Genomic DNA, 10,412 nt, shown 5'->3' on the forward strand with positions numbered 1-10,412 from the left:
AACCAATCACTCCAAAGTCTTATGCAAAGACTAACGTTCCAATGTCACTAAACTCCCCAATTCCTGATATCAGTTGTCTTATCCATTAGCACACCAGTTTTTATGCCTCTGCAACCCTCAAAAAAAGACACAAGATTGAAATTTTAACTCACCAACTTCAATCGTCACATCGCTGATTCCTATGTCAACACTGATCAGTGCTGGAGGCTCAGAATTTTCCTGCACAAAGATTATACAATGCCTTCTCTTCCTACACCATTACCTCTGTGTCTCCAAAGGATTTATCCTTGGTCTCCACCTATTGCTCATCTATTAGCTGCCCCTTGGCAACATCATCCAAAAATAGTTACTTTTCACATGTATGCTGACGACACCCAGCTCTACCACCACTGTCGAATCCTCCACTGCTGGTAGATTATCAGACTGCTTATCCAACATCCAGTACTGGAAGAACAGAAAATTTCCTTCAATCAAACATTGGGAAGACTGAGGCCATTGTTTTCTGTCCCTGCTCCAAACTCCATTCCCTAGCTACTAACGCCATCCCTTTCCTTGGCAACAGTCTGAGACTAAACCTGTCTGTCTGAAACCCTAGTGTTATATTTGACTCTGAGATGAGCTTCCAACCACACATTTGTGCCACCACATCACCCAACTTCACCCCGTCTCAGCTCATTTGCTGCTGAAACCCTCACTCATACCTTTGTTACCTCTAGACTTCGCTATTCCAATGCACACCTTATTGGTCTCCCACATTCTACCATTTGTAAACTTGAAGTTATCCAAAACTCTGCTGCCTGTCTTAACTCTCACCAAGGCCTGTTCACCTATCACTCCTGTGGTTGCTGACCTTCATTGCTTGACCTTCAGTTGCCTAGGCCCTAAGCTCTGGAATTCTCTCCCAACCTCAACTTCCTTCTTTAAGACACGTCTTAAAAACTACCTTTGACCAAGTCTTTGGTCATCTTAATATCTCCTTATGTGGCTCAGTGTCATATTTTGTTTTACAATGCTCCTGTGAAGCACCTTGGGCCATTTTATTACATATAAATGCAAGTTGTTGTTTATCACAGGTCAGTATCCTTTGCTTTGATCAGAAATTATAAACATAACAGTAATAAATTATTTGGAAAAGTCTAATGACAATTTTAAACTTTAAGTGACATGGGGTCAAGAAACTTGATTATATCAGTACCAACTTTTATCCACTAAAATAGGTAATCAAAACATAGCTCTCCCTATAATAAAAACCAAGAAATGCTGGAACTACTCAGCAGGTCTGGCAGCATCTGTGGAGATAGAAGCAGAGTTAACATTTCAGGTCAGTGACCATTCATCAGTACTCTTCCTATAGTTTGTTCACTGAGGTCCATAAATAATTAACAAAACTGCACATCTGTGTAGCTGGAATACAGCAGAGAAGAATAATGATCAAGAACCTTGACAGATCGCTAAATGTTATATGCGTACATTGACTAAAATATTTTCAATTAGGTAAAACATTAAAAACATGTTTGACAGTCTTAAATCACAGGCAAAACACAAACTACCAGAAAAATTGGTGTGTGCTGACATCAGCATGTCAAAATCCAGGAGTAAAGTCCAAAGTGTGCAAAACAAATGTTTTCCAAATTATTTAGTTTTAACTGCCTAAACAAACAACATTTAGATGAGTAGACAGCCCAAGAGGGCTATGCTCTTATTTAACCCTTACCATAAACATACAAATATATAACACAAGAAATAGGCGGAGGCCATTTGGCCCCTCGAGCCTGCTCCACCATTCAATAAGCTCATGGCTGATCTTTGCCCTCAGCTGCACCTTCCCACACTAACTCCATATTCCGATTCCCTTAGTATCCAAAACTCTGTCCATCTCTGACTTGAATGTACTCAACAACTGAGCATCCACAGCTCTCTACAGTAGAGATATCCAAAGATTCATAATCCTTTGCATGAAGAAATTTCTCATCTCAGTCCTAACAGTCGACCCCTTATTCTGACACTTTGGCCGAAATCTTCCTGATTTATAAAATTCAGGGGCATTGGGACTATTTCCAGGTCCCAACTGCACCCATGTCAGCAGTCCATCTGCTTGCACGATCTGAAGGGAAGCGGCCAATTAACCAGCTGCCTGTGTTTTTCATCCAATTCAGGACGGTGGGTGGCACAGACTGCAGGAGGGTCAGAGGGAACATTCTCAAAGCTGCTACCCTGTCAAGCCCTGAAGAATTTTATGTTTCAATTAGATCATCTCATTCTTCCAAACTCTAAGGAATATAGACCAAGCTACTTAATCATAGAACAATCCCCTCATCCCAGGAATCAGTAGGTGAGACGAGTACATCCTTCCCTGGGTTAGGTGACCAAAACTTTACACAATATTCCAGGTGTGGTCTCACCAAAGCGCTATATAATTGTAGTAAGACTTCTTGCACGTTAACTTTCTGTCACCCGAAAGCGAGGGACATTACTCTTAAAATTGTTGCTATTCTCTTGTCACCTAACGAAACTGTGAAAACGATGGCTTTACAATATACAAACTCGTTAACAGGTGGTTCAAAGTCATTTCCCCTTTTGGTTTGGCAATGTCAACTCCCCACCCCATTCAAAAAAGCTGGACGTTTCCTTAAAGTCGGTAAAGTTTGTGCACACCTTTATTTATGAGAGCGAAACGTTATTGAAAGTTAACGGCTACAGACTTGTGAAATGTTCATAATACAAAGCTGGAGCTAATAACTTGTTCAAAGTGCATTTTAAAGTGAAGCCACACCCTCGCCGTGTATGTATGTGCTGGGGAGTGAGAGCCCTGTGATCTCCATCCGCACACACTCTTGAATCCGGTTCCACTTCCCCGCCAGCTCTCGCCTCTGACCCAATTCCACACACCCAGGAGGTGGCTCGAGCGCACTTTCTCACAACTTTGCAAATGGCAGCAGAAAAGTTTAAAAATAAGATTGAAAATAAAAAGCTAAACAGCGCGCGGACATCGCATGGGCACATTTCAGATTCCGAGCAGCAGCAAAAGATCTGAAACGAAGAAAAAAAAGAGAAATTTTGAGAGGAAACCGGAAATCTGAAGACACGTCCTCTTGTGAAGCGCACACCCCAAAAAAAACACTTCAGACAAAAAAAAAATACACGTTTTTACATTGCAGACACACGTCAACCACCTCGGTTAGTTTAACAGCACGGGACTGGAATAATCCTGCCAGGCAAGGAGAGGCAGCTTCAACTGTGATTTGCATCTTTGTATTTATTTCTGTGGCAAAACTTGTTGCAGACTTGCCCAGGAGTCGCGTGCTGTGGATATAAAGTAGCGCGAGGCAGACGCTGATTCGCGCTCCTCAGTGCGAGCGGCTCATCATCTGTTTCCCAGTGCACTGGCACTCCGTGTTACAATATTACTCACATCCATAGCGGGGTCTGTGCCGAGTCTGGCTCTCCTCGTACATCCTCGCTGCACTGCGCTTTCCACGCTCTGGATTATCTGGTGTATACACGCGTATCCCCGCAGTAACTCCCGCTTCCCTCTGCACTCACTGACTGACGAGCTGGGCTTCCTTCACCGTCCCGTTATAACCGTAGCGAGCAGCGCCGCTCTTCGGCCACAATCTATCGCAGCGGCCCCTGTTGGTTTATGCAGCCCCTTGCAATACATGCACTTTTCAGCAGCCTTCAAACTCACAGACACAATCAGATACCGTATTGCATATTTTTGGTGAGTGGGGTGACAGGCCCACAAGAAACCCTAGTACCCATGTTTAAGAATCTCCAAATCAAGCTGCTGGGAAATTCACTCATGCAGAGTTTCTACTCAGGCAATAAGGGATGACCTTCACTCCATCGTAAGGTCAGAAGTAGGGATTCTCGCTGATGATTGCACAATGTTCAGCTCCATTTGCAATACCTCAGATACTGAAGCAGTCCGCGCTCGGATGCAGCACGACCTGGACAACATCCAGTTTTAGGCTGATAAGTGTCAAGTAACGTTCACAAGTGCCAAGCAATGACCATCTCCAACAGACAGAGCCTAACCATCTCCCTTGACAGTCAATGGAAATGCCATCATCAAATTCCCCCACCGTCAATATTCTGGGGGTCACCATTGACCAGAAACTTAAATGGACCAGCCACATAAATACTGTAGACAAGCAGGTCAGAGGGTGGGGCTGAGGCTGGGCTGAACTAGCGGGGGTACAGAGGAGATTTCCGAGGATGTTGTCTGGACTGGAGAATTTTAGTTATGAGGAAAGATGGTTTTCTTTGGAACAGAGGAAGCTGAGGGCAGACCTATTTGAAGTGTATAAAGTTATGAGGCATCTAGATAGAGTGGATAAGAAGGCCCTATTCCCCTGGTTTCAAGAGTCTATAACCAGGGGTCATAGATTTGGGATAAGATATAAGAGGTTTAAAGGGGATTTGAGGGGATATTTTTCATCCAGAGGTTGGTGGGGATCTAGAACTTTCTGAAAGGGTGGTAGAGGCAGAAACCTCATAACTTCGATATGCATTGGAAGTGCCATAGCCTACAAGGCGATGGACCAAGAGCCAGAAAATGGGATTAGCCTGGATGGCTCCTTGTCAGCTGGTCCAATGGCCTCCTTCTGTGCTGTAAATTTCTAATTATCTATGATCCTGCAGTGAGTGACTCACTATTTGACTCTCCAAAGCATGGCCTCCATCAACTAGGCACAAGTAGAGGCCTGCTACCTGAGCCAAACCCGACGGGACCCGACGACATGTGTCGGGTTCGGGTCGGGTCAGGCCCATCTTCCGAGGCCGGCTTTCGGGACGAAACTGAGTCTGTGCAGTGAGCGAGTGACGTCACGATGACGTCTCACGCATGCGCTGCAGCTTCTTGCAGGTTCGATGTCTGGAAGGGAAGTAAAGGGATGGTCGGGTCGGGCTCGGGTCGAGCTGAGTTGTGGCAGGTTCGGGTCGGGCTCAGGGCAAAATCAGAGGGACTCGGGCCGGGATGGGCTCGGGCCCACTGTGGTTCGGTCGGGTTCAGGTCGAGTTCTCTTTCCCGATCTAAAGCAGGCCTCAAGGCACAAGTCAGGAGTGCAATAGATCCACTTGCTTGGATGACTGCAGCTCCAATGACACTCAAAAAGCTTGACACTATCCAGAACAAAGCAGCCCGTTTGATTGACATTCCATCCACCAGCTTAAACATTCACTTTCTCCACCACCAGCGTACCATGGCTGTATTGTGTACTATTGTGTACTGCAGCAACTCACCAAGGCTTCTTTGACAACACCTCCTAAATCCACAGCCTCTATCACCTGGAACGAAAAAGGCAGCAGACACATAGGAACACCACCACCTGCAAGTTCCCCTCCAAGTGACACACCATCCTTCATCATCACTGGGTCAAAATCTTGAAACTCCCTAACTAACAGCACTATGGGAGTACCTTCAGCACAGACTGCAGCAGTTCAAGAATGCAGTTCAACACTACCTTCTCAAGGGGAATTAAGGATGGGCAATTAATGCTAGCCTTGCAGCGATGCCCAAATCCCCTGAATGAATAAATGAAACAAATCTCTCAGTCCCTCATCACACACCCCACTCAGCCAACTCCAGAGGACTCCAGTCTTGGTCATCCTGTCCCTCCAGCTGATTCTTCATCCTTCCAGCCACTTAGCATTTCCTATGCCTTAGTTGGAGTTCAGTTCTCAGCATTATATGAAACTGGTGACTGGGCTCTAGTCTCTTATGCTCTCCTTTTCGTATCCCTTGATAGATCTCAGCTTTTCCAAAAATTTTTCCATAGATCATCAAAATCATTTTTCACCAGATCTTCAGTCTCTTCACATCTTTTTCACATATCCTTTCACCAGACACATACTCATTTACTATTTCAAATTTCTCAGTCACGATATCCACTCTTCTAGTCTTTCAGAATCCTTTTATCCACTTTATCATAGCATAGGCATATTCATTATCTTAATTTCTTTACCTAGTTTACGAGATACTTATCATAAAGGTGGCAATAAACAAGAATCAATGGAGGACAGCAACTCTAAAGTCCTTTATGAAATCCTGTTCTCTGCTTACACTTTAGGGTGAATTTTAACTCTCTCCGATTGACAAGGAAAGAATGGGGCAGTATTTTAAAATGGACTGGCTACTTTTCCCATAGATTCCCCATTTTAACGCCCTTAGTTTTGGTGACAGTGGGATCTTCATTAATAAATGTTGTGTTGTGTGGCACTACCACCGTGCTAAATGGGATAGATTTCGAACAGATCTAGCAATGCAAAACTGGGCATCCATGAGGCGCTGTGGGCCATCAGCAGCAGCAGAACAGCTACAACACTGGCATCTACCCTGCAATGTGGAAATTTGCCCAGGTATGTCCTGTACACAAAAAGCAGGACAAGTCCAACCTGGCCAATTACCGCCCCATCAGCCTACTCTCAATCATCAGTAAAGTGATGGAAGGTGTCATCAACAGTGCCATCAAGCGGCATTTGCTTAGCAATAACCTGCTCAGTGACGCTCAGTTTGGGTTCTGCCAGGGCCACTCAGTTCCTGACTTCATTACAGCCTTGGTTCAAACATGGACAAAAGAGCTGAACACAAGAGGTGAGGTGAGAGTGACTGCCCTTGGCATCAAGGCAGCATTTGACTGAGTATGGCATCAAGGAGCCCTGGCAAAACTGAGGTCAATGGGAATCAGGGGGAAAACCCTCCGCTGGCTGGAGTCATACCTAGCGCAAAGGAAGATGGTTGTGGTTGTTGGAGGTCAATCATCTGAGCTCTAGGACATCAGTGCAGGGGTTCCTCAGGGCAGTGTCCTAGGCCCAACCATCTTCAGCTGCTTCATCAATGACCTTCCTTCAATCATAATGTCAGAAGTGGGGATGTTCGCTGATGATTGCACAATGTTCAGCACCATTCGTGACTCCCCAGATACTGAAGCAGTCTGTGTAGAAATGCAGCAAGACCTGGACAATATCTAGGCTTGGGCTGATAAGTGGCAAGTAACATTTGCGCCGCACAAGTGCCAGGCAATGTCCATCTCCAACAAGAGAGAATCTAACCATCTCCCCTTGACATTCAATGGCATTACCATCGCTGAATCCACCACTATCAACATCTTAGGGGCTACCATTGACCAGAAACTGAACTGGAGTAGCCATATAAATACCGTGGCTACGAGCAGGTCAGAGGCTAGGAATCCTGTGGCGAGTAACTCACCTCCTGACTCCCCAAAGCCTGTCCACCATCTACAGGGCACGTCAGGAGTGTGATGGAATACTCTCCACTTGCCTGGATGGGTGCAGCTCCAACAATACTCAAGAAGCTCGACACCATCCAGAACAAAGCAGCCCGCTTGATTGGCACCCCATCTACAAACATTCACTCCCTCCACCACCGACGCACAGTGGCAGCAGTGTGTACCATCTACAAGATGCACTGCAGCAACGCACCAAGGCTCCTTAGACAGCACCTTCCAAACCCACGACCTCTACTAACTAGAAGGACAAGGGCAGCAAATGCATGGGAACACCACCACCTGCAAGTTCCCCTCCAAGTCACACACCATCCTGACTTGGAACTATATCACCGTTCCTTCACTGTCGCTGGGTCAAAATTCTGGAACTCTCTTCCTAACAGCACTGTGGGTATACCTACCCCAAATGGACTGCAGCGGTTCAAGAAGGCAGCTCACCACCACCTTCTCAAGGGCAATTAGGGATGGGCAATAAATGCTGGCCTGGCCAGCGACTCCCGCATCCCATGAATGAATTAAAAAAAATGTAAAATGGAGCTCTATGGCATACATGACATACATGGAAGCCCAATGAAGTTTAACCTATTCAGGGACGAGACATCTGCCACAGCCAACCTGCCAGGTAAAGCTGTTGGGAAGCCGCTGCGGTAACCAAAAACTGAGTGATAGATTAGCATCCAACTAAGATTTCCTTCTTCCTGCCCCCACCAGGACCGCAGCTTGCCACTCCTTTCCCATCCACTGCATGCAAGTTGCAGGAGTACACCTCCAGGTCCCAGAGGGCATGTTCTGGCCTCTGCTCCTGCTGACTTCCCCACCACCACACAGCCACCAACCACCCACCACCCCCGCCACACATTCTGTGATCTCACAACACCTCTACCTTCCCTGGAATTATCTTGGTGTCAGCAGCCTTCTCATGCCAGAGTGTGGCCTCCGGGCCATCCAATCTTCACCTCACCCCGCCGGCCAGCTATCACTTTCCACCCGTAGCAGGTGAGCAGCTGACCAGCAGCATTCAAATGAGGCCCAGACCTCTGACAAAGACACCCATATGTGATTGTTATCCATTCCCATTGGCTTCTGGCTGGAAGTTCCAATCAACCCTCTTTATCTTCACCATTTGTGATGTCTTCATTTCTCAATGTCTTGCTCATGGTATGGTACCTGATGATATTAATATGGTGGAGCCCTGATGGACTTCTTTATTCAGTTAGAAGTATTCTGACATTTTTCCCTCAAACATTATGCATATCTTTAAAAATAAACATAGATTTTTCATATATTAGAAATGCTCAGGTGCAGTACATACTCAAATTGCTGTACACTCAGAAAGTGATACTTTGTAAGTGTTACTTTGTAAGTGTTTCACTCAATTTGATCATAACAAAATTAACACTAAAATTCAAAAAGACATTCATGCACATATCGTCTTCACCCCACTTTTAATCTTCGGAAAATATCATAGTTTATTCTACTTTCAAAGGTAAGTTAAAGTCCCAAAATAGAACTTAGTACTTGGAAAATTAATCATTGATTAATAATGGGTACTTAACTCAGGAGTTCAGAAAACCATTGATTTGCTAGAGATAATTCAGACAAAATCAATATGATTCCAGAATACAAGACTTTCATTTATATGGAAAGACTCAAAGAACTGAACTTGCTTCCAAAAGAGAACGGGCAACGAGAAGAGTGTGTATAATCCAGATTTTTTAAATGATGACTAGCATAAGTGATGTATGTAACTGCTGTTTGTGGAACCTTGCACAAATGGCCGCCATGTTTACCTATATAACATTAACTGCAATTGTATAGAAGACATTTCTGAGAGATGTGACAGAAAGGCATCCCAGTTGCATTCCACTTGATACCTATTATTTTTATCTCAGTCATCTTATAACTATTCCTCGCTTCCTTCCATCTAGCAAGTTACTAATCCATGTCTCTGTCCTTTGATAGCCATTTATTTTAGTGGGTAAATAAGTTTCTCATGTAGTACTTTATCAATGGCCTTTTGGAAATGAAGATCTCAACAGAGAATGACAGAAAATGTAATCAGTAGCCCTTAGAACCCAACCAGAATTTATTTCTCCCTGCACCTGCCAGGACCACCATTCATCACAACTTCCCTATCTGCCTCATACAAATTGCAGTGGAGACACAGGGCCCAGGTCCCTAGTGAATTTTGCTCCTATGTGCTTCAGTGACTGCTGTTCATTGGGACCACCATGGGGCAGATTGCCCTAGGAAGCAGTGGTAACAACCCTGGGTTCCCAAAAGGATGGATGAGGAGTTTTTTTATTCGAATGGGTGATGTGGGCATTGCTGGCTAGGCCAGTATTTATTGCCCATCCCTAATTGCCCTTGAGTAGGTGGTGGTGGGCTGCCTTCTTGAACTGCTGCAGTCCTTGGGGTGTAGGTACACCCACAGTGCTGTTAGGAAGGGAGTTCCAGGATTTTAGTTGTAGCAGTCTCATCCATTGCCATTCTAACCCTCACTTACCTTCTTGTATAGGATTTAGTCTCTGCATACAGGATGAATCCCAACCCAGGAAACTGGATCAGGGCTCCAGCAGTGAGGGAGTCTTGGGTGGAAATCTCTCCCTTTCAAAACACTGCTACTGAAAGGACAAACTCAACCACTGTATTATTTGTATTCATTCATGAGATGTGAGCACTGCTAGCAAGGCCAACATTTATTGCCTATCCCTAATTGCCCTTGAGAAGTTGGTGGTGAGTCGTCGTCTTGCACCACTGTAGTTCATGTGGTGTAAGTACACACATGCTGCTGTAAGGGAGGGAGTTCCAGGATTTTGACCCAGTGACAGCAACAGAGTGGCAATATAGTTCCAAGTCAGGACTGTGTGTAACTTGGAGGGGAACTTGCAGGTGGTGGTGTCCCCCTGTTTCTGCTGCCTTGTAATGGTCACAGGTTTGGAAGGAGCCTTGGTGAGTTGCTCCAGTGCATTTGTAGATAGTACACACTGCTGCCACTGTGCGCCAGTGATGGAGGGAGTGAATGATTAAGGTGATAGATGGGGTGCCAATCAAGTGGGCTGCTTTGTCCTGGATGGTGTCAATCTTCTTGAGTGCTGTTGGAGATGCACTCATCCAGACAAATGTGGAGTATTCCATCACACTCCTGACTTGTGCCTTGTAACT

At 45.3% G+C, this 10,412-nt stretch overlaps 1 protein-coding gene across 2 annotated transcripts in view; it reads right to left on the bottom strand.

The window, feature by feature from the left end:
* iqgap2 (IQ motif containing GTPase activating protein 2) overlaps window positions 1-3,749 on the bottom strand; it is a 416,923-nt gene extending 413,174 nt beyond the window's left edge. The window contains exon 1 of one of the 2 annotated variants that reach the window (XM_068029497.1): window positions 3,413-3,749. In XM_068029497.1, the coding sequence (XP_067885598.1) occupies window positions 3,413-3,455 (43 nt within the window). In that variant the 5' untranslated portion in view covers window positions 3,456-3,749. Of the gene's footprint in view, window positions 1-1,714; window positions 1,989-3,412 lie in introns of those variants that run through there. The other variant, XM_068029496.1, reaches the window with a different exon arrangement.
* Between the last annotated feature and the right edge of the window lie 6,663 nt (window positions 3,750-10,412).

Source organism: Heterodontus francisci, chromosome 4 (genome assembly GCF_036365525.1).
Source record: "Heterodontus francisci isolate sHetFra1 chromosome 4, sHetFra1.hap1, whole genome shotgun sequence".
Lineage (NCBI taxonomy): Eukaryota > Metazoa > Chordata > Chondrichthyes > Heterodontiformes > Heterodontidae > Heterodontus > Heterodontus francisci.